General features: G+C 49.8%; 6 protein-coding genes across 6 annotated transcripts; 1 reads left to right on the top strand and 5 right to left on the bottom strand.

The window, feature by feature from the left end:
• Window positions 1-827: 827 nt before the first annotated feature.
• Window positions 828-3,462, bottom strand: N7496_010144 (Zn(II)2Cys6 transcription factor; the record flags this gene model as incomplete). Its single annotated transcript, XM_056703057.1, has 8 exons — window positions 828-1,772; window positions 1,844-2,026; window positions 2,085-2,749; window positions 2,815-2,889; window positions 3,021-3,047; window positions 3,116-3,125; window positions 3,208-3,217; window positions 3,290-3,462. The coding sequence occupies 8 exons, from the start codon at window positions 3,460-3,462 to the stop codon at window positions 828-830; spliced, it is 2,088 nt and encodes a 695-aa protein (XP_056552057.1).
• Window positions 3,463-7,316: 3,854 nt separating this feature from the next.
• On the bottom strand, window positions 7,317-13,296 carry N7496_010143 (ECM29 family proteasome component; the record flags this gene model as incomplete). Its single annotated transcript, XM_056703056.1, has 3 exons — window positions 7,317-7,729; window positions 7,938-8,211; window positions 8,377-13,296. 3 exons carry the CDS (start codon window positions 13,294-13,296, stop codon window positions 7,317-7,319), a joined length of 5,607 nt encoding a protein of 1,868 aa, XP_056552056.1.
• A 1,331-nt stretch (window positions 13,297-14,627) lies between these two features.
• Window positions 14,628-15,624, top strand: N7496_010142 (DUF3716 domain-containing protein; the record flags this gene model as incomplete). Its single annotated transcript, XM_056703055.1, has 4 exons — window positions 14,628-14,721; window positions 14,794-15,090; window positions 15,147-15,259; window positions 15,307-15,624. The coding sequence occupies 4 exons, from the start codon at window positions 14,628-14,630 to the stop codon at window positions 15,622-15,624; spliced, it is 822 nt and encodes a 273-aa protein (XP_056552055.1).
• Window positions 15,625-15,830: 206 nt separating this feature from the next.
• On the bottom strand, window positions 15,831-20,545 carry N7496_010141 (uncharacterized protein; the record flags this gene model as incomplete). The annotated part of the gene is made up of 5 exons (XM_056703054.1): window positions 15,831-16,382; window positions 16,437-16,894; window positions 16,955-20,204; window positions 20,273-20,454; window positions 20,512-20,545. 5 exons carry the CDS (start codon window positions 20,543-20,545, stop codon window positions 15,831-15,833), a joined length of 4,476 nt encoding a protein of 1,491 aa, XP_056552054.1.
• Window positions 20,546-22,003: 1,458 nt separating this feature from the next.
• Window positions 22,004-22,492, bottom strand: N7496_010140 (BTB/POZ protein; the record flags this gene model as incomplete). The annotated part of the gene is made up of 1 exon (XM_056703053.1): window positions 22,004-22,492. One exon carries the CDS (start codon window positions 22,490-22,492, stop codon window positions 22,004-22,006), a length of 489 nt encoding a protein of 162 aa, XP_056552053.1.
• Window positions 22,493-23,491: 999 nt separating this feature from the next.
• Window positions 23,492-25,300, bottom strand: N7496_010139 (uncharacterized protein; the record flags this gene model as incomplete). The annotated part of the gene is made up of 2 exons (XM_056703052.1): window positions 23,492-25,047; window positions 25,108-25,300. The coding sequence occupies 2 exons, from the start codon at window positions 25,298-25,300 to the stop codon at window positions 23,492-23,494; spliced, it is 1,749 nt and encodes a 582-aa protein (XP_056552052.1).
• Between the last annotated feature and the right edge of the window lie 195 nt (window positions 25,301-25,495).

Below are 25,495 nucleotides of genomic sequence, written 5' to 3'. Positions count from 1 at the left end.
GTACCAATCACGGAGCTAGATGTGCCGATCGGTGTGATCGGGGGGTGAGTTTGGTCAGTGAGGGGCAGAAGCGGGCACTAAAGGCCCCGTGGCGGGGGAGAGAAAGATAAGGGGAATAGGGGGTGGTGATAAAAATAAATTCGACAGGGGGAAGCAAAGGGGGAGTATGTAGGTAAAGTATTCGAGAAGAAAGAAGAAACGAGAAGATGAGGGTAACGACAATAATCTGGCAACCTAGACTCGAATTCCCAGTTTCCTGTCTCTAAGCGCCAAGTTGGGCGAGACGCCGACCCCGCAGGTGTGACGGCCCATCACGGCGTGTACTTGGGCATAAAGTGATATTTTCGCACAAGATGAACCGATTTAGGGCTGTGATTGGCTAAAGTCGAAATAATCTTGGATTTATGTACCCGAAGGTGAGAGAATACCCAATGATAGTCGACGGACGAGATTCTCAGATCTACTTCGTGTTTACATCACATCTCTGGTAGTTGGGTACCTTGGTTCACGATTACTCTTGACTAAGGTTTCAAGCTTGTCATGACTAAGGATCGTACCAGCCCTACCTGATGGTCTAGACCTCGGACAACCAATTTATAGTTCCATAGACACATTATTGACAAGTCATGTTCGTTTCTATACATACATTCCATTCATCATCACTCATGCGAATAGTACAAGCTCCAAAAACCTTCCAAAGCTCAAAAAGGCGTCACCCCAAAAAAAGAGACTCACGTAATATGCCCAACAAATTCAATATGCCCTCAGAGAGAAAAACGCCAATTACCACCATTCCCAAAGAGATTCCATATCCCCCACTGATTCGACTAGAACCCAAAATTGACCATTTGCAGCCCCTCCTGAGCCATCAAATCAGCCCAATCCACATCGAGCGTATGGCCAACACGCATCAAACACTCCAACTGTCGCTCATAGACAGTCTGCAAAATAGCCCGGGTGGTCGCCGCATTGCGACCCATCCCGTCTTCCTCATCTTCCATGCTAGTCATCAATTCCATGGCCATCATCTTCAGGCCACTAGCAGACGCCGTAGCACCCGCGAGGAAGAGCGGGAAAACCAAAAAGTGCCGATCAGCACGACGAGTGTGTGTCGTCTGCTCGGCAATACGCAGGATCTCGGCTGCGTGGTGGTCAATCTCACCGTCGGGGGAGAACTCCGACTCGAGTCGTTGGCGAGGCCACATGCTGCTATAGGTAAACAGCTGGCTGACGTGGAACAAAGTGGCGGACTGCTGTAGGATCTCCTGCGATCGCCGTGGGAGGCTATCCTGGCGCTGATACCAAAAGGCGACATCAGATGCCTCCCATAGACGGTTCAGAGCTTGACGCAAGTCACTGATCTCTTTGGATCGCTGGTTGAAGTCGGCGAACGGCACGGACAGCTTTTCCTGACGCAGTCGTGAACCCAAGAATCCAATCTGGGTCGCCAATGAAAAGGTATCGGCATATAGGCGCATGAGGGTAGGCAAGCTTTCATGCTCATCGGGATAAATCACGCTGTATCCCTCGGTCGTGGATGGGTAGAGAAGACTATCTGATCCGGGGAGCATCTGGTGATCCATGATTGCGCGCACAAACTCGCCGGTTCCTGCGCCGCTGAACAGGGCGTAGAGGTCAATGTGGCAGATCCACCAGAGGATGAAGGGGTGTGGTTCGCGGCCGAATTTGGACCGGCGGAGGAGGGCAATGTGAAGGAGACGAGAGATATGGTGAGACCAGAGGTTGGAGCCTTGGGGTTCGGCGGCTGCGACCTGAAGGGAAAGCGGGCAATGTTAGTATGAGACGATTCGAACTATGCAAGGGTTGCATGAGAGGGTGATACCTCATAGATCAGTAGAAGGAAATGGGTCAGGAACAGTCCATCCGAGACGAGATCGTCATTGTTGCGGAGGCTGATCTGTAGAGAAGGGAATGCCTGCTGGTAATATTGCAGCGCATCCACGTTTTGTCCGGTCCCGCTGTGCGAGAGACTGAGAGCCGAGACGGTCATAATGGCATGGGAGAGCTGCTCAACATTAGTACACAGACGCTCAGTGTTTGACAGTGTGGATGACGAAACATACCGGAGGGAAATGGGCCGCTTCTCGCTCGAGGAAGTCGACACTTAGAGTCATACCATTGCGGTCAAACCCGTACGTGTCATCCAAACCACGGTCATGAGGAAACAATTGCTTCCAAACAACGTGTCGGAAATGCGCAAACAGCGTCGAATCTTGTTGCCTCTGTCGAGCCTGGTGATCCATGCGCGAGTCAACCAAGAAGGAAGAAGAGCCATGTTCTTCGCCAAGAACGGGAGATGGGAAGGAATCCATGATTGGAGATAGAGAAAGGGAGCAGAAGGGATCGGAAATCTCGGATGTAGGCGATACTCGTGAGGTTCTACCAGCCGAGGACGAGCGTCGAGTGACGTCCTCAAAGGTCTTCAGGATGACTACATTGGGATCATCGGTAGGGTCGGTCTCGGTTTTGACCACGCTCACGGGACTATTCGTTACCGAGTATACGGACTCGGTGACGGTGGACTTGAGCTTCTCCGCATCATCGGCGTACTCGGGCAACGAGCTGAAGCTATTTGGGACCATGATAACATGGTATGTGCCTGGAGTGGTAGTTTCGGCCTTTCTTTCGCGTTCCTCATCCGAGGTCAACAGTGAAAAGGCCGGGAGAGCATCTCCGAGAGAAAAGTAATCGGTTCCAGACCGGTCCTCACTCGATCCTGGTGAGGAGACTACAAAAAGGGTCAGACTAAAAAAAAGCTACACTAAATGGGGGTGGGGAAAAAGGAGAGCTTACGATCCCAGACAACATTGCCCTCGGTCTTCACATCGGCCATACGGCCCATAATGCGCGGGGTATCATCGCGAAAGGCTAGGCGCGGTCGGTAGTCGCAAATATGACCCAGTCGCGTACATTGCTAAACGAGGAACGAACGGTAAGCCTGAGGTCTCGAAAACGAGAACGAGAGAAGTGCCGAAGCCGAAGAATGTGCCCTACATTACATTGCGGGTGTCCCTCATCGCATTTCACTGTAAGGAATGTTAGATTAGCCAAGGGAATTCAACCACGGAGACCGGAGCCTTTTGGCATCTCTCACCTTTTCGACTCTGTAATGCACGAACCAAAGCAGCGGGTCAATTGAATGATTCCTGGCTAAATAATGGTGGGCAGAAGAATGAAGGAACTCACCCGACACGTCCTGCAGAAACAGAAGAAGAATTAGCATTGAGCGTTCTCTGTCGGCGGTTGTAAGCGGGAAGGGGCAACGTACCAACAGCCGGTCCGAGATCGCGGCGGAAGACGGATACGCGGCGGCGCGATCATGCTCTTGTCTGATTTGCCCTCGAGAACTTCCTCTTTCGGGGCGATAATGGGTAAATGGAGCGTGCGCTTGGCGGAGGCATGGCCCCGGCGGTTTTGCATCACCAAGCTGGTGGCCGTCATAAGGCTGACTGGGTGCCTGGCGAAAAAGGCTGGCAGGGGGGTTAGTGTGAGAAGATAGGGGGGGCAGACGGGATCACAATTCGTACTGTGGGGGGTGTAGATGGACGACCACGGACAGTCAATGGTCGAAGATGAAATTAGACGGTGACAGATGTAGATCCTATCAAAGTCCGGTGCCACTAGGAAGTATAGAGTATAGAGTGTAGGATATAGAGACGATCGCGGGTAGTGACTTAATGATCAGCGACTGGGGGGGGGGAAGGGAGTGGGGTTGGAGAGGGGAGGGGGGGGAAAGAAAAGGTTAAGGTTAAGGTGGGAGAGTCAAGGGTTGAAAAGGGAGGAGGAATTGGGAAAGGGAATTAAGGATTGCGGGAATGAAGGAAACGAGGAGATTGAAGTATGGGGGAGTGTGGTGGTGGTGGTCTGGACTTGAAGAACTGGAGGCGGGGGGGAAAGGGAAATATGGGAAGTTATGTAGGTTCACATCACGAGCAGGAAAATGCAAATCAACCTGCAGGAGAAAGAACCGGTGGACTGGCGAGACAACTGCATGGTTCGAGCGGCCGCAGCCTTGTTCCTTTCTGGCTTGACGGGTGGCGGGAATCTGAAGGGAAGAATCTCGGATGCGAAAGATGCAAGTACCGGGGGGATAGGAAAGAAAGAGAGTGTGATGCAGTGAGAAGGGAAGGGAGGGGGGGGGGGAAGAGACGAACAGGTCAGATCGCAAGAAGCTGACTGGTTGTATAATGGAAGAAGGTGGAAGGGAAACCGAAAAAAAGGGACGACGCCCGGTTCGTCCGGGGATGGAATTGGGTTAGCTTGGGACAGACTGAATAATAGTCGTAGTAGATGGACGAACCTGTGAAGGAAAAATAAAAAAAATAAAAAAAAATAAAAAAACCAAAGACCGAAACCAAAAACCAACAACGCTAAGACCAAAAACAATCCCAACGCTAAAAGACTAAAAAACACTAAAAAAACCGGATGGCATGCAGGTGCCAACCATGTGGTCGACGTGTTGCTATTCTTACCCTCTTGCCTAAACGGGCCAGGGTTCTGCAATCTAGCGAAACACTTTCTCAACTCCGATTACTAGTCATATTTACTCGCTTAAATCATTTAATCAGAATACAAATTATTGCTCCAGAAGAAATAGGAAATATCAACGATACACTCTATCTAGATGAAATTCCAATCTCCCAGGCCAGAAATAGGAGAGAAAAAGAAACGGATCGACTGGTAGGCTATTAAACTATAGTGACAGATCGACGTGACTGATTGGATGGAACCGCCCGGGGGTCCGGGACTCGGGAATAAGAAAGCGGGCCTGTCACTCTACGCATGGAAAGAAAAACTTGGTTGAGAAGAGACAAATATGGAGACCGGTATAGAGAGAGAAACTGACCAGACGTATAGAGATACGAGTTGGGCAATACAGTGCGAATGAGTAATCGGTGAACCAAAGACATGAATGTCAAATCGTCATTAGTAAAAGAAGTCATAGGTTATAGGTCATAGAGTCATAGATAGGAAATCGTCGATAGATTCAAACTGGGGCTTGGGCTTGGGCTTGGGGCTTGGGGCTGGGGCTGGCTGAGGGACACGTCGAACCCCCTCAACCGGAGAGACAAATCCAGACGCGATTCCAAGAACGGGGCAGAACCGGCGATATGGAAAGTGCAGCCTCCGAAAATCTTAGCGTAGGGGGGGGTGAATGTCGAAGACAGGGCTGAGGTAGGGCAGGAAAATCATAATGGTAATTGGATACGGGTTCCAAGGAGCATGGATGAGAATCATCTGGACATTCCAAGTCCAGGAAAAAAATCATAGCCTACAGTAGAAAAGCAGAACCCGCGCCACAGTACTAAGTCGGAGCCGAAGAATGCACATCTGGGGAAAAAGCTGGTGCGGCTGTTAGGCCCTCGATCGGCCCGTCTAGGCCGGTCTGGATCGGTTGTTCTCGATCGGTTGGGGCCCTTGCAACAAGTTCCCTGCTGCACTATCCTTTACTCTAGATCCCTTTTTTTTTTTGGTTTTCTCGTGATGCTCTCTATCTTTTTTCGCAACTTCATACTTGATCCCCCCTCCCCCTAATTCCACCTATCCGTCCTGCCCTACCCACCCGTCGGGTTTTGCAGATTTAGGGTTTTTCTCGTTTGCCTACCCCCCATCAAAATAGGTTCCTAGTATATTGCCCCTACCTCCCTTGCAAAATCCGTCCTCCTAGATTCTAGATTCGTGATGAGTCTGATCTAGACTGTCTAGACTGTCTAGACTATAATAGATACAATTAAATCTTCCCTTAACCATGTATACAAATTCCAACTACCGGTCCTACGATCCCGTACTCCGTCCTCATCCATCGACACTTCGTTGTACTTCGTACTAAGGCCCAACTCAGACTAGACCCGCCCATTTGGCAGCTCCCGCATCGCTAGTCACGGGCTGGTCACCGTACGGACGGACATGGCCGAGAATTAAGCGAGTGGCGTTTCACTAGTTCGTGTTTGCAGAACCGCATTCCCAATTGCCCTGCCCATCCTATTCGCACTTCTTTACTGCTTCGGCCCTCCTGGAGATGACTGGATGACTCGAACTGATGACCCCTACTTTGGGCTTAGATCTAAGACAATGGGCGGCCTCGATTTTTTTTGGGTCTCTCTCTCTCTCTCTGCTGCATTGCTTCTTTCTCCGTGCATTTAATTGTTTTTTAAATTTCTTTTTCATGGCCCTCGTTTTTCCTAGGACATTCCTAGGAAACAAGCGAAGTTTCCATCCAGCTCCTACAAAGCCACGGGCGTCAAAACAGTTAACGCCCAACGACGAAACTCAATCGCAGAAGTAAAATGTCACCCCCCGTTTACCATATTCGGTTAAAAGTGGTCTTGGCCTAGATTATACTTGGTTTTACTATTGTATAAACCTCTCGTATATCCACGGAGAAGAGCTATGCCCATCTCCGTAGATCACACCATCCGCGCCGCGATCCGAGAACAGCCCCAAGCACGCCCGTTCGCACGCTGTGCATTTGCCACATTTTGCCCACTAGTACCGGACAGGGAAGAGATTCGCGAAATAAACTAATTTAACCAACCTAGCTAAGAAGAGTAAAAATCAAGATTGGGAAATGCAAATCAACAGACCCATGTCGATCTACCACGTGGCCAGCCCTCTTGCGTGCTTACTCTGGGGCCTTATAGTAAACTAAAAGTAGTATGACTACTGTACGCACTGCCACTGGATGAGTCGATGGAGAAGCCTGTCCCGCTGAACACGGGAGACTACAGAAACTCGTGGTAAATACTCTGTTTTTATTTTTTTTGGTCTTCCCTAGTCGCCGGTACACTAGTACCAGCTAAGTAGGTGACCCAGTAGGTTGACCATATCTTCGGAAAAGGAACCAAGCATGTCTGACAGGGTCTATGTCATTCAGCTGGAGTTGGTGTGGGTACACCCATGACTCTCGTTCTCGTTTCCATCTCCTAGTCCAATCGCAATTGTCCAGTCTGTCTAGCTTTTGACTAGAGCTCTAGTTGTTCGTCTGGTTCCATACGCGATAACACTAATAGCTTTGATACAGAAAGTACGAACTACAAAGCACAACAACTTGTTTTTGCCTCTCCAGGCTCCACCGTACAATTCAAAGTCCGATCGATCTCCGACGGTCGGGTGGAATGGGGAGTGGTTGAATAGAGGAATGATGCATGTCATCGAGTCAATACTAATGGAGGAGATCTATACAGCTCTTTCACTTCCGACCAATGAGTTTCACGTAGAGATTCCAAATCTCACACCCGTCTCTACTGTATCGCATGTTATGCCCGGCCCACACCTATCATCGTCATCCCCAAGCTTCAGCCCACCACCACTAACGCCTCGTCCAACAGGCGCTGAACGGTACTCGATCTCTCAGCAGCCCTCCACACACGTAACGACTCACCCAATCGCGCCTCAGGCACCCCCCGTAGACCCGGCCGAAGTTTCAGGTACGCCAGGATAGCCTCCGCGCGACCCTTACGCACCGCCTCGACAGCGTCCCCGTCGCGCATGAGTAACGAAGCGAGCGATCGCATAGGGCCAGCGAGCACAGACTCCTGCTTAGACTCGGGCACTGGGTCCGACACAGCCTCCGTAAAGCCCGGCCACTGATCCACTCGGGTGTAAAACGCTTGGAGCTCCAAGTAGACCGTGCTGACGACCTGTCGGGGCCCGTGAGTCAGGGCCTGGTCCAACGGACCGATCACCTGTCGCAGGTATTCTCCCAGCACTATGGTTAGACTTAGCAGATGAACGGACGCTAGGGGGTTCCCGCAGGAAGGAAAATGCCAACAAGCCATATCACTGGTCCAAGGGATTTGGCTTAGATTTCCCCAAGGAGATCCTGAGGATTGGATAACGAGGACACGAGAATAACAAGGAAAATGGAAAAAAAAATTGAGTTGGAATAACCCAATTCGACAAACTAATCAACGTACCTTCGGTTTCGGCCGTGGCGGGGTTTAGACATTGCAGTAGGCACTGCACGCCTGCGGCCAGCGTCTCAGTTGCGTCGGGCCCCTTGCCGTCTATCTCCATCTTGTCACCGTTGTCATTTTGTTCGTCGATGACTTCGTCAATCACGGGGCCAATGATCCCAAGGGCATTAGGCATCAAGTCTATCTCGCGAGCCTGCGAGATTTGCCCCAAAGCCCGTAGTCCATGCGGCCGGTAGGTTGCGTTAGTTCGCTTCGCTTCGCGGACGGCGATAGTCTGGCAATGCGGGGTTAGTCTCCCGTTAGGCAAGTCGGTCCGGAGTCTCGTGAGCACAAGAAAAAAAGAAGGCAGACAGTAGTCCGTTGAACGCAAGAAAATAAAATAAAATAAAAACAAGGGAAATAATGAGAAAAATAAAATAAAATTCACATCCAAACATACCTTGAGCAACTCTGCCAAATCCGTTCGTGTCGTCCAGAGCGCCCGACCGGAGCGCGCGAATTTCACCAATGCCGTCAGCACTACTTCTTTCCCCTCCCAAGTCTTCCCGGACAAGGCCTTCTCCAGAACGGGCCAAACCAATTGCGCCGTCGGTAGGTCGAGCTCCCCCTCCAGAGACAGTACTGCCTGGGCAATAGCCCGCGCGGCCGTATGCTTGATAGCCCACCGTGCCGAATCCAGATTATCCGCCACCAGGCCCACGATCTCGCGGAGATACAGAGACACGGCTCGGTTGCCACCCACATTGTCCTGCCACGTCTTGTCGAACTCCTCCTTCACGTGCTCATCTGCGTCATGCTTGCAGACAAAGACAAAGGGCAGGGCGGCCGTAGCGAAGGCCATGAATCGATCGTTGGACAGCTTCGAGGCCGAGTATAGGATTTCGGCCGCAATGGTTCGGGTGTTTGCGTCTTCGGCATTGAGATAGAGCGTCTTGGCGTAGTCGATGGTCTTCAAGACCTGGTCATCGGAGGCGAGGCGCAGGAGGTACCCCATTGACGTGCAGTAGGACGCGCTGACGGTTTCGTTTCGGTCGACCACATACTTGCTGAGGAGTTGGATGAATCGGTCTGCGTAGGGGCGGAAGAGGAGAGTCTTCATACTCAAGAGTACGAGGACACGACTGCAGCCCACCTTTGAAGGAAGACCGACGGCCGAACGGAGGGTATTTTCCAATTTGGGTGCGAGCTCCTTCACGTTGTTCTCATCCAGATGGTCGATCAAGTATCGCTCGATGACTTCCATCATGGGTGATGTGCGAATACTAGAAAGACGCATCTTGTCAATCTCCTGACCGGTCAAGCCATACTTGTCCGCGTTGAGATGAACATAATTGACAGCTTGAGGTTCCAAAGCACTGAGCGAGCCCAGGAACTTCTCGAGGATGCTAGGCACGAAGGGGTGCAGCAACGTGCCAGGGCTCTTCTTGATAATCTGCACAAGGGCGCCGATGGCGTATCCCCGTACCTCCTCCACACTCGAGTCAAGACCCTTGTCACTGAGAAGGAAAGGAACGGCACTGCCGAGTAGAACGCCAGCACGCTTCTCAGAGCCGTTGGTTTCGAGCGTGCGGATCACCGAGTTGGTGATCGTCTGGCAGAGCTTCAGTGCAGCCACCCGCACGGACTCTTTAATATCATCCAAAAGCTTAAATGCCTTGCTGTAGATCTCATCGAGATATTGGGCGTACTTTTCGGGGCGGCGTCCCGAGACAAGATCCGCCACGGCGGCACAACTTGCCTGGCGAACACGCCACTCGCGCCCCGAAAGCATGCTCTTGAGTAAATCTTCCATGATCTGATCAAAGTGCGTGTCTACCACCACGGTCGGGTCCTTGACGAGAGCCTGCCAGATGGTGTTCATGGACCGCTGCACATTCGGGTTGGGGTCGAATCGGTACCGGAAGAGCTTTGGATAGATCTTGGGGTTCTTGGCGAGATAGCCATCGACGCTGGAATCAGAGAATATCGTGCTGATGCCGAATCGACCGAATGCCGCTCGGTTAGTCCAGAGAGCATTGTTGGAGGCCATAGACATGAATCGGTAGACGAGAGTTGGGTCTCCAGCCTCGGCTGCAAGGTTCATAATATCCTTGTAGGTATTGACCGACGACCCTTCGCCCGTTGGCAGAGCCCCCGGTTCGAATAACTGGGTATCGCTAGTGACATTGCCACCTCCGAGATTAGATCCCGTCCCCGTGAATGAATCTACCAGGTCACGGACCAAGTCATCCTTGAGGGACTGGTCACCAATCCCGTATACAAGGCTGAGGCCGTGGGCACCCGTCTCTTGTACCACCTCGTCACGGCTTCCCAGTAGGCTGGTAAACGTGGCTTGACACCTACGTAGGCGTTCCTGCATCTCTTGCAGGTGTCCGCAATTCTTCACAAGCGACAAGAGCCATATAGCCGACGCCTTCCGAAGAGATGGCTTGGAGGCGCCACAATCCGTGATGAGCTTGTCGCATACCTCGGCAAATACCGTACGTGGCACGTCTGATTGGGGGAAGCCTGCATCGACATCAAAGTCTTGGATCAGTGCCCGCGAATCCCATCCGACGGCGACGTTGCTTAGTGCCTCGCCGATGGTGAACTGGACCTCGGGGCTCTTGACTTCATGAAGGCTGTAAAGAGATCCCAAGAAGTCGTTGAACAGAGAGGCGTCGGGGTGGGCTCGGGAGAAGGTCAGAGTGAGAAGACCCAGCGCGGAGATAGGGGTGTTATTTTCGGTCTTTGCATCGGTCGCCAGCTTCTTCTGCAGCTTCTTCCAGCCATCCTCTGGGAGAATTTGGAAAGAAATGATTCCAGATAGACTGAGTTGGCCCAAGGCTAGCTCTGCCGTGCGCTGGAGCAGACTATCCCGTGAAGCATCAATGATGTCTAGAACTGTATCGATGAACTGCTTGACTTGTTTTTCAGAGACCTTGTCGAGGAGCTTCCTGTATGCAAGTCTGCTCAACAAGTATGACAATGACAAGACCGCACCGCGGACTCGAAGAGCAGCTTCGCCAATAGCAGTGCTCCATGACTCGGCGGTACGAGCCAGCTCAGTCACAAAGTTCTTCAACGCGCTTTCATCAAAGGAAGGATGGGACACGAGAATACCGAATGCTCTAGCAGCGTAGCCCTGCATATCTTGGTTGTTGCTAAAGATTGGCTTGGTCAATGATTGAGCGAGTGGGAGAAGCTTCTCAACTACATCATTGGGGGCCAACGAGCAAATCTCCACGAAGTTGAGTCCACACTGACGCAGGCCGGGAAGTCCCTCCTTGACGATTCCGTGAAGAATTCCGGACAGGAAAGTGAACACGGGTTCTTTGGCGGAGTTGCGGATATACTGTTGCACGGCGGATCGTGCCTCCACGCTGGTGGAGAGCTCAACCTCGAGTTTGTAGTCCCAGTCTTGTTCAAGTTCAGTTGTAATTCCTGCCGCTGCGAAGGCCTCCGAGAGGAGAGCATTTCGCAGGAAGGCAACGGCAGGAACGAAAGCATTCTTATAAGGGCCGGATAGTAGTTGAGGTGTCGACATGCTCTGAGCGGCAGACGTTCCACCTTGTTCACTTGAGCCGAAAAGGTACTGAGTTGCCTCGGCGAACTTGGGAAAGTCGAACCACGACTCGTCACGGTCCTTTTCTGTCATAGTAGCTTCCCATTTCTTGTCCTTGGTCGGGTTGAGGAGTCGGAACCAGTAAGGGTGAAGACCTTTCTTGCCCTCCTCCACGATTTCCTGCTGTCTTTCCGGGCCTCTGGCGATGGCCATAAGATCGACCCAGCGAGCCACCACGTCGTTATAGGGGAGGAACCGGTTAGCAAATCGCACGGCGGCATATTGCACGCCCCGAACAACGTCAAAGCCGGTGTCCGGGTCAGTATCCCCTTGATGCAAGCCCATCTGGCTCACCAAGAATGGACGTAGCTGGTCCTGGAACTCCTTGTCATGACTATCCAAAGAGGAGTTCAGAATACTTCCCAGAGCTTGGTCAATGCTGACAAAGATCTGCGAACTGGAGTCATCGGAGCTGAGGGATGTAAACAGCCATCTAACCAGGTCGAATTCAAAGTTTTCGCCGGTCTCATCACGTAGTTGAAAGTCAACCTTGGGAACCATGATACCAATACTTTCGTAGGCCAGGCCACGCAAGCTAAGGTCGGTTGCAGGGAGCCTCTGTCCACTGGCACCGGGACTGGGCCATCCTTGAGACTGGATGAAATCCCTCAAGCCGGCAATCAACTTGGGGGCAATTTGCTTCAGATCCGATGGAGAGCCCATACGAACGACCCATGTGGTGAAAGTGAATATTTGCGTTCTAAGCTTGGATGCTTGCAGACCCTGAGCGGATCTTGCGGCATCCGATAAAAGCCCATCTTCGATGAGCTTGTAGATTCTTTGTGTGTTCTCTGTAGCTTTGATAGATTTGCCTAAGAATACTAGGATTCTCACTTGCAGAGGCGGACGGACTGGAGGAGACCCATCTGCCTTTCCAGAGCCAAAATACAAATCATATAGCTGCTCCACAACGGCCGAATCTTCAAGATCGACAGCAAATCTCTTCAAAGTTTCGTCACCCAAATCAGCAAGCCGTGAGTTGGCGTCTGCGGTGGCAATTAACGAGGGCAAGAAGCGTTGGGAGTCAGCAAATGCGCCACTCCCGAGGAAGCGAAGAGCGATGACTTTGGTTTCTGTCAGATTCAGGCCTCCAGAAGCTGCAGGGTTCCAAGTTTCGTTTGCAGGCGCATCTTTGTTAAGAAATTTGTATTCTTCGGGTGACAAGCCAGGACATGTCTGGGCCTCGGCCGCAGCAGGAGAAAGAAGGAGTAGCTTTGTCAACCAGAAGGACAAAAAGCGAGTTTCTTCATCAGACAGTTTCAGACGTTCTTTCAATTTCTGATCCTCATCACTCCCCTTTGGTGGAATCTTGAAAAGGGGTAATAGTCGTAGCACAAGGTTGAAGACGATGGCACCCTGGGTAGCCGAAGTTCCAATCTCCGCTATTCCCTGGAGCAAGGGGAGCAGAATATCAACCCTGGCTTCCGAACCAAGACGGTCAATACCCTGCTGGGCATAAATCAAGTCAAAATGGCGGACAAGTTGAGACTTTTGTTCTTTGAATTGCTTCAATAACGCAGCGACTGGAAGTTGGATAGAGGGGGTCTTCACCCGGGCGTTGACATGCTGACAGACAGAGATGACCTTGTTTCGTACCGCAACACTGTCTGATGATAGCTTGAGCAGAAGTGGAGCCAGATATGTCATGAGCAAGGATTGGAGCTTCTCATCCGAGTCAGCCATCGCGATCCTAAACTCGACCTTGCCTATCAGACTCAACTCGCGAGCCTCGGGGCTCGGCAAGTCTGATGCCATGGTGAAGGAGTTGAATTGGGAATGCAGAACAAGAATGGGACATTGACTGGAGAAAATGGACAGGGTATTATTAATATGCGGCTCTTGGGAGGTAAGTTTCACAGGCAACAAAACACACGTCACCGTCGCTAGTTGCAGTGTCCCCAAATCGGCGATGCCGCTGGGGGTCCACTGGAGATTGCTTAGTAAGGATGTCGCAGTTGCCCCCGCTGAGTCAGACTAACAGAAATGTAAGCCTCAATTATCAGGTGTCTACACTTTGGGGAGTGGGGACGAAGGTAACTTTAGCCGCCTGCAGCGCTTAAGTGACCACTCACAGTCCCCCTCCTTTTATACTACCGTACTCGGGACATTCAAAATAACAAAGAAGCATGTGCTAGATCATAATGATATCCTTACAAGGCTACAGTCTTGTTTCTAGCAATTCTGCCATTATCGCCACGATCATTTTGATTCTAACCTGGCGTATCATTAGGTTCTTGTTGCTGGCACGACAAAAACTCGGCTCGCAAGACAAATTACACATAGTCAAGGGCAACCCCTACCATACTACCTTGAGAGTAATATTACCAGGCTAAATTTGAAAAAAATTCTACTGACCATCATCAAAGAGAGATAATTCTCAACCTATCTTCTGAGACGGTTCGAAAGATGCGTAGAAAGATCTTCCCAAAAGCCGTATCTTAGATAGGCTAAAGTATATCCAGCTAGCTCTTTCTCTGGACTTCTATTCAGAGAAGTAGCCAAACAAATTAGAATAATTTAAGGTTATCGTGTTGTTTGACATCTTCCTCGTGCCAGAAACGGGATCCTACCATTAGTCTCACAGCACAATGATGCGATTGATCCAGTACCGACGTGAAGGATGGCTCTTTAGAGATATTAGGGGCTCAATGCTAGTAGATTAAATGTGATTCACGAAATGTATTGGTAGCAAACAGACCGATCTGGTAGAATGGGAAGCCTAGTGCACACCTTCCTCAGTCTGATCTTCGGGCTCGTCCTCTTCCATCTCCTTCTCATCCTCCTCTTCTCGACGTAAACCATCGTGTACACAAACCCGTACCACAAACTACTTTCTTCCTCCATTTTTCTGCCTCCTTCTTTCCTATCTCTCCTTCTTCTCTCTTCCTACATCCGCTGGTCCTCTGCAAGAACACTGCACCGAGTGTCTCGCCCTATTCCCCGTCCATCGCTGCCCATCATCGACCACCCAACACCTCAGCTCAAGGAGTCTACCTGCCATCAAGGTAAGTGATGCAACATCTCATCAGATTCACAAGATATCCAGTGACTAACAAGGACCTGTATCCAGAGGAATTTTCCAGGCCATGTCTAAGGCAATCCGGCATCCGGATGGGATGGAGACCCAGGGCGGGTCGTCCAAGACCCATTCTACTAATCTGCTTCCTGGCCAGCAGCCGCGTGAGTTTAACCATAACCTTTCCCAATTTCCAGACACTGATATCTAGAGATGCAGCACGTGGCCTCGATCAGGCCTTAAACCCGATCTTGCTGCGCCATTTGAAAAGGACATCGAAGCTTGCCAACCTCTCCGCAACGTCGACTGGCGTGGAGATGCAAAGCCAGTGGAGACCTCCAACAATCGCAACGCTGCCCATGGTCAACGGTGCGGCGCTACTGCTGCTCCTCAAGGAAAGGAGTGCAACCGGTGCAAGAAGGGTGATGGTGTCTTCGGTACCTGTGTTGTCAATTTTGCGAGTGACTCGGTCCAGTCCAAGGGTGCATGCATGAACTGCGTGTTCGACGACAAGACCTATTCTTGCACGCTACGTGAGTGCTTAGGATATACGGTGGGATCTTTGCACAATTTATTGACGTTTTTATAGGCGAGCATGTAAACGGCCGATACACTGGGCGGTTCACCGAAGCATGGGTCACAGACTATGTTGCCCGCGAAGCCTCTCGTGCGCTCACTGTCGACGAGGATGTGAGTGAGAATGTAAGTGTTCCTGACATCACATCTGATCATTATCTAACGGCTATTAGCATCAGATCGAAGATGAGAATGACGACGCAACTGAGTACACAATTGAGCGGACCAGCGGCTCGGTGGCTACCAACAACAACCTCTCGACTCGACTGCTGGCTGCTAATCCCATTCCCCCGGCATTGGATGGCGGCCCAGGCTGGAACCCACGCCTGTATGCCTCCGTTCTGCACCAAGCTGAGCCACTTGATGCGAACACTAGCCTACAGCGGTTCCTTGACCTCGCACAGCTCAATCAACGCCTAGAATGGGAGGCGGCAGCCCTACTGGGAATGTTTGGAGATGAGTGGAACGCTCGCAGGTCCTTGAATATGTAGGAGTATCAAGCTCAGGCAGCGATAGGAGTGGTCTGAAACACCTTTGGTAGAACTCTCTGCCTGGAAATGGTGATATTAGTCGGAAGTTTTCATGGAATGCTCCGTCTTCTTTGCTCATTATTACATAGTAACAAATCTCCCATTCCCGATTAAGGATTCAGGTGTCCTCCATAATGTCATTTATCTACAGTTTCCCAACGGTATATTTAGATTGTAGCCTCCTCTCTTCTTTGCTCCGCAGCTTCCCCGCGCAAGAAGCGGCCAACTTCTCTCTCTGCATCGGTTGAAAGACCGCGATCGTTCTTCTCAGCGGTAGCCCCAAACAAACACTGCCATAGATCATCCTTTTTGACCATCTCTCCACCTGCAGCACCACTCGTCATTAGGTTGTTAAGGGTCGCATCCTCCAATTCCATGGAATTGGCCGAGTCAATTGCCGTCTCGGTTATATCGTTGATCAATGACTCGTCTCCATCACTTGGATGGATAAACCGGGATTTTTTCTCCTGCTTCTCTTTTTCCAAGATGTGGGCGAGCCGGCGAGTCACTGATAATTCGTAGATGGATTCCTCAACGGTCCCGGATACGAGGTACATCCACACAGTAGTGGGACGGTGTTGACCGATTCGGTGCACTCGAGCAATAGCCTGCAGTTCGATTGCAGTGTTGATTAGCGGCTCGCAAAGGAAGACATGCGTGGCGTTGATCAATGTTAGTCCGGACGATTGCGCCTTGCCATGCAACAAAAAGCATTCAATCTGTATGAATCGTTAGAATAACTGTGCCTCTCTGGCCGTAGGTGGATCACGTACTGCTGGATCTTGTTTGAACTTCTCGATCCCTCCCGGGGCATCGACACTGCTATTGACAATTCCGAATCGGTCGAACGCTCGCTTCAGGACAACCAAGAAATTCCTGTACTGTGAAAAGACGATTGCCTTGGAACCTGGGTCGTGCTCACGGAGCCATATGATATGACGCGCAAGTGTATCGACCTTGGTTCCAAATGAATCGCCTAGCTCGATATTTTCAATCTGTTTCAAAACACCCGAGCTAATATCGCTGTAAATGGCATTTTTCGGATGTCTTTCGTGATCGAACTTTACAAGCGTCACTTCTTCCTGGGCAACTAGCTCCTGTGCATTGTATGTGATTTGATGGAAGTCGTTGAATTTCAGAGGTTTCTTGCACATAGGACATGTTCGATGTTGGCGCCACCACAATCGCAGACAGTCCGAGCAATATTTGTGACCGCAAACAGTCAAGACACCTAATTTCAAGGTCAGTCATCATTTGTTGTAGCATGTTCGGGCGCGGGTGCGATGCTCACCAGTTTCAAAGCTCGACTGACAGATAATGCATATGCGGGATGTATCTTCTTCACCGGACTCATCTCGTAGGTGGATAAGATATCGCCTCTTGGACCTGAGGGTGGATATTTTGGCCTCAATCTTTTCTTCCTGTTTCAATTTGGAAGCAAACAGATTCTCATCCATCGGCTTTCCTGCATTCTCCTCGTCGTAAGGTGCGACTGTATCTGAGATTTGCTGGAGATGGCGATAATATTCCAGTCGGTTATTCATCGTGTCTCGAAACATTTCCACCTCTCTCTCTAGACTTGAGGATATTTTAAGCTGCTCAGCAATCATTTGGCCAGCATTCTTCAACACCAAAGTGACCATCTCAAGTTCGGCACTGGCACGCGAGCTTCCTCCTGAAGCTTGCCACTCGAGCGAGCCAACTAAGCTGCGCAGTTCACTCACGATGCCACGCAGTGATCCAAGATTAGGATCTGGCATCAGTGCACTGCGGGTGTTCATGATCGAGAGGAACAGTTCCGGGGACGGTCCTTCTCCTTTCTTTGCTTGGGCGATGCCAGCCTTGGCCTCGTGCGAAATGAGAATATTCTTCTGGCCAGTAAGGGCATCGTGACGATCTGCATACATAGCACGAAGGGCCTCCATGTAAACGTACATTTCGTCTTGATGCTTTGTAGATCGCTCATACTCATTTCCTTCCAGTTCAGCATCCTCTTCCTGGTCGATGAGTGACTGGGAGACTAGCCCGATCATGACTTCTCTCCACTGGTTGTATTGCTCGGCATGTTCATTGAGGGTAGTGCACAAATCCTCAAACTTGTTTAGCAGCCTGTAAGATTCCAGCCCCCTGCTGTACAGATACGGCTTCATGGTCGGAATATGCACAAAATCCTTCTTTCGATCTCTTTCCTTGATATTTTTCATGTACCGCTCGACCTTGCGGGAGATATCCGTCAACATCTCCTTACGAATCAGCTTTGCTGCCTCGTACCCATCCTCTTCCTTCTTCTCGAGAGCTTTGAATTCCTCGGATTCGGGCTGGGTCAAATTGGGATCACTCTTGATCTGGTAGTACGCATTTGCAGTGAAAAACACGGCAATATGCTGCACTTCCAGCGCAGCGCGAAGCTTCAGACGGCACTGACCAATACGGCTGTTCTTGTCTACTTCTTCATCGTTTTCGTCGTCAGTGGTGTAATCAGGAGTTTCAGGCATAGCTACTGTGCCATTCACAGCCATGCCTTTGTTTTTAAGCCGCTGTAATCGAAGCTGCTCTCTGCTGTCGTTGACCAGCTCGGTGGCGCGGTCTAGAGCTGACTGCCAAATAGCGAGCGATTCTTTCCTGCGCTTCGCATTCTCGAGGAGTTGGCCTCGGCGGAGCTGAGAAAGAAGGAGAGTTCGCTCCTCTGTACGGATCGATGTATCAGTGGTCTCAATCATGACCTCAAGGACCTCATCCACCGTACGCAGCGGGCCATTTGCGGAGCCCAGCGCACGGCGATTGCTGCCACTGACTTCAGGATGGAGACAGGTCTGGCGAAGGCGGGTCAACCAAGTACGCATTTTCTCAACGGTTCCCGGATCTTCGGGGTTCCAGTCTTCTGAAAGAGGTGCGCCAAATGCATCGAGGCCACACTGTTCGCACATCTCCTCGAACAACTGTCCATAATGCTGCTCCTCAATTGGAGTAAAAGGAGTGGTGATTACAATGCGCTTCTGAGGCGGCAAACGTAGTTCGTCGCGTACTCTGTCTTTGCTATGCCGAAGAGCGATTGAGTTGATGATGCTGACCAACACCGGGCCAAATCTTGAATAAAGACGTTTCCACAATGAGCTCGAGTCACAAAACGGCCTATACTGAAGGAACAGTAACAGCCCGAACAGATCATCGATATTCTTTCGCAGTGGTGTACCAGTCACAGCCCAGGCGTTTTGACGAGGAATCAGGCGAGCCACTTTTGCTGCGTTACTGACACCACTCTCAATCATCTGAGCTTCGTCTAGACAGACACGCCACCACGATATCCGAACTAGTGGTGTTTTTCGCGGCTCGAACCGTTTCTCATGACGGAGACTCCGCTCTGGCGTGGCACCGGCATAATGTATCTCGCGGGAGATAACGTTATAGGTTGTCAAGACAACGTCAAAATCTGCTATCTCTTCAATCATCAAGTCGTCCGATCGTTCTTGTCCACGCTTGATACCCGTATAGTGATGCACCCGTAGTTTGGGGGCATGGTGCTCGAGTTCTTGTTTCCACTGTTCCAGAATTGCCGGTGGTGTAATAATCAAAGTTGCGCCCGACACCCGCAAACCATCAGGGTCGGGTTTTACTGACTCTTGCGGGGGCCTGCGATTCAAGCTCATTAGAGCAATCATCTCAACTGTCTTGCCAAGACCCATCTCTTCCGCCAGAATTCCACCTCGCAAGAGATTCGCGGCATCGCCCCATTGGGTTATCTGGGTGGTAATCGTCATGAACAGATGACTGAAGTAGCAGAAATTTCCATCGGCGTCACGCATTTGCTTGAATGATGCTGGAAGTCCATTTGGCAAGGGCCTATCAATGGTGGCGACTGTCCCATCTTGCTGAATCCGGGTTCCTTCTCTCCACAAAAGCCATCTAACAGCTCGTCTCTGGAAAGGAAAAAGCTCACACTCCAGATCAGGACACTGTATATCTGCAGATGCACTTTCAGTATTCTGTGGGACATGAACGCTCTCGTAGAATTCACGAGGCAACCACTGCCGGTGGTTGCCGAGTAGCTTCTCGCGGCGTCCGCGCTGTGTATATTCGAGAGCGGTCACATGATCCTCCTGTAAAGCATACTTCGCAAAAAGCTCTAAAGCAGGATCTGGCAGATGATTGAGGTCAGGGAGTACAAGTGAATCTCTCCAGAGGCCCACAACTTCCAGTAGTAATGAGTTTTCACGTTCCGAGTGCTGTATTGTAGCTTGATAGCACGCCGTTGGTAGACGATTATAGTATCGATCGGCGGTAATAAGCCGAGTAGCATGTCCAAGCTGTTCAAGAAATCCGACTAGCCGCAAATCCTCAATCACACAAGAGAAAATTTCCTTTTTGTCTGCATCAGTCGTGGTCATTGCCAGTGTGTATGGAACGCGGTCAACATCGGGATGGTCAAGAACATCGGAGCGTGAGCCTGCATTTTGAATCTCGACGAGGACAGGTAATCGATGCGACGTATCAGAAGAGTCATTTATGGTAGCTCCATCTGATGCAAAGGCTTCGGTGTAGTTCTGTTGAAATTGGTGGCAAATTGTCAGTTATGCAATGTTAAGGCAGTGGAATGCGACTGATTACTTACTAATCGCAAAAACAATCTGGTCAGTGGAATATAGCCTAGAGGAATCCCATTTGAAGAGACTCCCATTACATCACTCAATTTAGAAGGGCCAGACTTGGTAACCTTCCGTCGCTTGACGGGGCGTCCATCAGCATCAAGATTGTCTTGCGCAATCGCGGTGATGAGGGTCTCGGGGACCGCGCCTGGAACAATAAGTTTTAGATATCAAGCCAGACAATCGGGTGGTTAAATGACCATACCTAGTATTTTGGTATACTCTGCGACCACGCTCATCCTGAAGACAGACCTGATACAGGTCTTTTAACGCCACGCCACGGAGAGGTATAAGGAAGATTGACAAATGCGAAAGCTGGGGAGCATCTTATCGATGCAATCACGTGTTGATACTAGCAATAGTGCCATGCTTTAAGCTCTCACCGCTTCTTGGCATTCTTCACCGCCTTAGCCTGTGACTTGCCTTCATCTTAACTTTGTAGACATTTAGCAACTGATAATTCTCAAAGTATAAATTATGTGGCCGATGATCCAATATTGTATAGAATACAGAAGAACATAGTCTGCCAATCTTCCATCTTGTTTTTGGGAGCTTCGATCTTTCCATTCGATCTACCGTCATCCGGGTACCTGTCGGCCAAAAATAGACAATCGTAAGCGAAAGCGAATCCTGAATTCCCAAATATTCACTCCAGATGATAGCCCTGACCAGTAAGACTCGTTGCATCTCAAAGTCGAGGACTTACCTATGAAAGGTCTGCGAAAACTAAATGATTTTGGCGCCAGAAGGGCTGTTAAGGTCTTCTCCGTATTACTAGTAACGTAAAGAAGTTCGGGGCTATACTTTAAGCCCTTCCGCTCTCGAAGGGTATCTTTAGAAGTGTTCTGAATTCATGGATTATTTTTTGATGCGTTGGATATTATTATCTCTTTGTATATTGTCTAATTTGGGACTGAAACCATGTGAAGCCCGGTCGTGGTCTCTATAGAACAAGATTTAGGTGTTTACGGCCGATCTGAAGGTGGTGGATACTGGATGGAGCATATCTATCTTGATGGAGGATGGAGCCAGGAAGAAAATTTTGATTGCGTACGAAGAGCAATAAATGGGGTGGAATTTAACAATTAGAATAATAGGGCCTTGAGATATATACACTTCGGGCGGGGTAGGTGGTGTATGACCAATCAGCTCCGAGCTTCTTGGATGGCATTCTTAGAGTCGTGGAGGCGATTGGACGAAGCTACATTCATATGCACGAATACTTCGCATTATCACACCACGAAGAAGCGCATAATACCCGCATGACTATTCCAAATAGCTAAGTTCCTGCGTAAAATGAATCCGCAGCATGAAATACCAAAACCTGTGTTTTCACTGATGCTTGCCATTTCACCGCCCCAAAAGTAATCCAGACGTGTTAGTCATTGTCATGGTCATGGAAAATGATAACACCTGCATTGCCTAATATTGATTTCAAGTCATTCTTGTATTAGTATGCAATAATTCGATTGTCTATAGAACCCAAGTCTGATCACTCGGTACCAGCTTGTTGTGGTATCAAAGGTAGTACGCCTGACTTATAGATCTTCTACTGAGGAGGAATAGGACCTGATAACATGCTCTGAGATTGGATATATGAGCTAAGGCTCGTGCATAGGTGGCGGCATGTGATGCTCAACAACTTCTAGGATGAGCTAGTGCTCGCTCTCTTTCCCATCGTAAAGCTGACATCCGCATTACGACTTAGCAATACTTGAGCGGCAATGCGGACAATACCGGTAGGAAGAGCTAGCCCCCGGCATCAGCCACCAGACGGCTTTGCAATAACCGCTCTTGCAGGAAAATGAATCAAGTCCATAACCCCTTTGGAGAAGAACTAGATCGCTTGCGAAATCTCTGGTCTCTCGCAGAACCTTTTGGAAGTTTTTGTTCAACTTCAAAGCATCAAGATGCCGATGTGAGGTCAACAAAATGAGGTCACGGAGGGCCCGGTCATCCTCCCTGGTAGTGTGGTAGAACTCCGAAATGACGCTCGGAAAGTCTTCATGTACCTTGGTACCCCTAAGTAGAGTCGCAGTTGTCTCCTTCGCGAGGACCTTGAGCTTCGGAATCATGTACTTGTCATTGGCAACATAGAGCATGACACTGAAAAGTGTGGGGGACACTTCAATCGGGGTGGAATAGGGATCGAGTTGATAGATGAATAGAAGAATCGCCTCGACCATGCCGGGCGGATCTCCCTTCAGAGTGATTTTGTTGGTTTGTAACTCCTACCCTCTTGTCAGTAAGAACTTGATTTGGCTCTACTGGAAGCCACTTACCTTCCATGGACCGCTAGACACACTAGCAAAGTAGTCGCATTGAGCAGAGAGTATGACCTTGTGCGCATGAAAAGTTTGGCTGCCGGAAATAACAGTGATATCCGATAGTTCCTTTGAGTTGAAAAACCTTGGAACATAAGTAATGATAGATAGAAATGTTTGCTGAGTACTTACCTCTGGAATCCGGATTGATCGGGACTCGCGTTGTTCATCTCATCGAAAGTGCGCTTTTCACCTTGTTTCTGCCCCGAGGAGGTTGCCATCTTGGGGCTTTGGGATGCTTTATTCGAAGGTAGATGGTCAAGGATCTGGTTTTGATGTAGGATAGTGGGAATAGAGAGAATATTGAGAGATAAATACCTTAGAGAGTTAAGAATCTTAGTATCAAAGTGAGGGCTAAGTTTATCCAATTTGATATCTAGCGCCCCTAATATATTACGCTTACCTGCGACTACCTATCTTCAATGTAGTCAGATAGCAATGTAAAGTGAGGCTGGGATATCTATCTTTCACTGTACCATATTTTGAAAAGAATACCCATACCTAAAGGCATGGTCTAAAACCGTACAGTGTCTAAGAAACACAGAAAGTTCCAGTTTGTGGTATAATGACTCGACTTAGTCCATAGGCATGCTTGTTGTGATTCTTCGTGGCTTTCTCTCATGCCCTCAGCACCCATATCTAATTAACCTACAAACAGCCTTCATCTTTTTGGCTAAAGCTTCCGAAGAATCCACTTTCGATACATCTCCATATCTGGCACTTAATGAGAATATCTTTCAGTATAATTTAGGGATTGGAATTGAACAATCGGTCTATTCATGTGCCACGACACACGGATCTTCTCTATGATCAACAAAATCCATGATCCTCAACCAATGCAAGCAGATAGCCCACAAACTCCTAATTCGACGGACTACCCGGTCCTCTCCCCAACATACTCCGCACACTCCCCCGACCCAACGCAGTCATATCATTAGACACCTTATTCGCAGCACCCTGAGTATCAGAGACCACACTGCCATTCACAGCGCTAACAGATCTCGAATACGAGACCCCATTCGCAACGCTCTTGAACTCATCAGCCGTGTTACCAGTCGAAACTGAGCTGGACCCCGTAACCGATTCATACGTCGCATTACCAGACTGGGTTGTAGACAGCTGAGACGGTCCGGAGACGAATGTGTAAGTCGATAAGCCCGGACCACCAGAAGATTCAATCTCCAGACCTCGCTCCATCCATGCATCGATCGTGAGGGAGTTTGTTGTGATGCCGTAGGTTGCGTTGACGAGGAGGGGGTAGCTGAATGTGGTTTCGTTGGAGCTTGATTTGCTTCCGAGTTGTGATATGGTGTTCTTTCCTGAAGTAAGTTGCTTGTTGACTTGGCTGTATCCTTCTTGGTTGAGGTAGCCGTAGTTTGAGAAGGACAGCTTTTGGGACCACGAGTACTCGGAGGATGTTGCAGTGAAGGTCCGTTCTGCTGTCACCGAATACGACAATGTGTCATTTCCACCGGTACTGTTCTGCGCTAGGTGTCTAGTGACAGTGAATTTAGGCGCAGGAGCCTCAATTCGAGGAACGGTGTTCTTCTTCGAACTAGCCTTTTCCCCGGTGTAGAGGAAGATGTTGCCAGTGACGACCCAGTAGGAGCCCACGGTGTCAGCAAAGGAGGCAGTCTCACCGGTGACATTCAAACCGGTGACCCGGATCTCGAACGAATGTTCTTTACCATCTTGCATCAGTGGTAGGAAAGGCGAGATATCAATCTCCGGCTGGCGAAGATCAAAGGCATCAATGCCGACAATTGGTCGCCAAAAGCCCGGAGCCACACCTCCAGTGAAAATAACGGGGAATGGCCACACGACGCCAGCAAGAATACCGTCAATATAGAGCTGAATCTCTCGGAAAGGAGTGTAACCGTATAGCTCGCCAACGGTGGTAGTGAAATCTTCAGTATCCTGGGAGAAAACATTCGACCACCAGAATTCCTCCTCGGATTGACCGCAGGCAGAGATAGCAACCACAGCCCGGGAAACCGTGTCGGGAATGGTATAAGAGACAGTGGTGTTATCGGTAGGAACCGTGAACGCACTCGAAGAGTTGGAAGCAGAGTTCTTGGCCGAGATGGGAAGAATAATGTCTGCGCTTCTCGCATTCTTGGTGTAGGAGAAGTGCGCTGTCAACGTGACATTGAATGGTCCCGTATACACATCCGTAATAATATTGCCCAGATCAAAGATCAACTTCTGCGGCTCTGCCCACAAAGCATTATACTGCGACATCTCCTTGATGTATGTCCACACAATTCCCGTAGCCGTCGGCTCAGCAGTCGAGGTACGGAAGACCTCTGCATCGCCCAGATACATCAGAGCCAGTCGATCATACTGGTGACCGCTAGAAGTGACGGTCATATTGATTCTGACGGTATCAAACTTGCAGCTTGGAGGCTCATAGCTTCCTAGATGTCACCGAGGTTAGAACTACTCCCAAAAATGCAAGCTAGTAGGGCAATTTTTACCTACGAACGGCACTCCGTAGCTCTCGCCAAAGACGTGATCCATCAATAACATCTCCGTGTTGCAGCCATTGTCACTTTTAGGAGCAAATGTGACGGGCTGGTAGACCTCGAATACATCGAGGAGCCCTGTAGATGATGCGGCGTGAATGCGTTCAACTTGCCCAAGAGCAAGCAACAAGCCTAGGAGCATCATGGTGATGGTAGCGACGAGGTTGACTCTTAACAACCAACGATCTACCCGATAATTCGATCTAGGTCGTTTCGAGTCGCTAAATTCACCAGACGAGGCAACAACGTGCTCCGATCTGTCCTTTGAAACTGCAAATTGAACTCCTTGAGACGGGTGAAAGTTCCCAGAATTCCTCAGTATCGACCACTGTCGCGATAC

The sequence above is a fragment of the Penicillium cataractarum genome (assembly GCF_028827025.1).
Source record: "Penicillium cataractarum strain IBT 29864 chromosome Unknown utg000008l, whole genome shotgun sequence".
NCBI lineage: Eukaryota > Fungi > Ascomycota > Eurotiomycetes > Eurotiales > Aspergillaceae > Penicillium > Penicillium cataractarum.
This window is presented reverse-complemented; position numbering and strand designations above follow the sequence as displayed.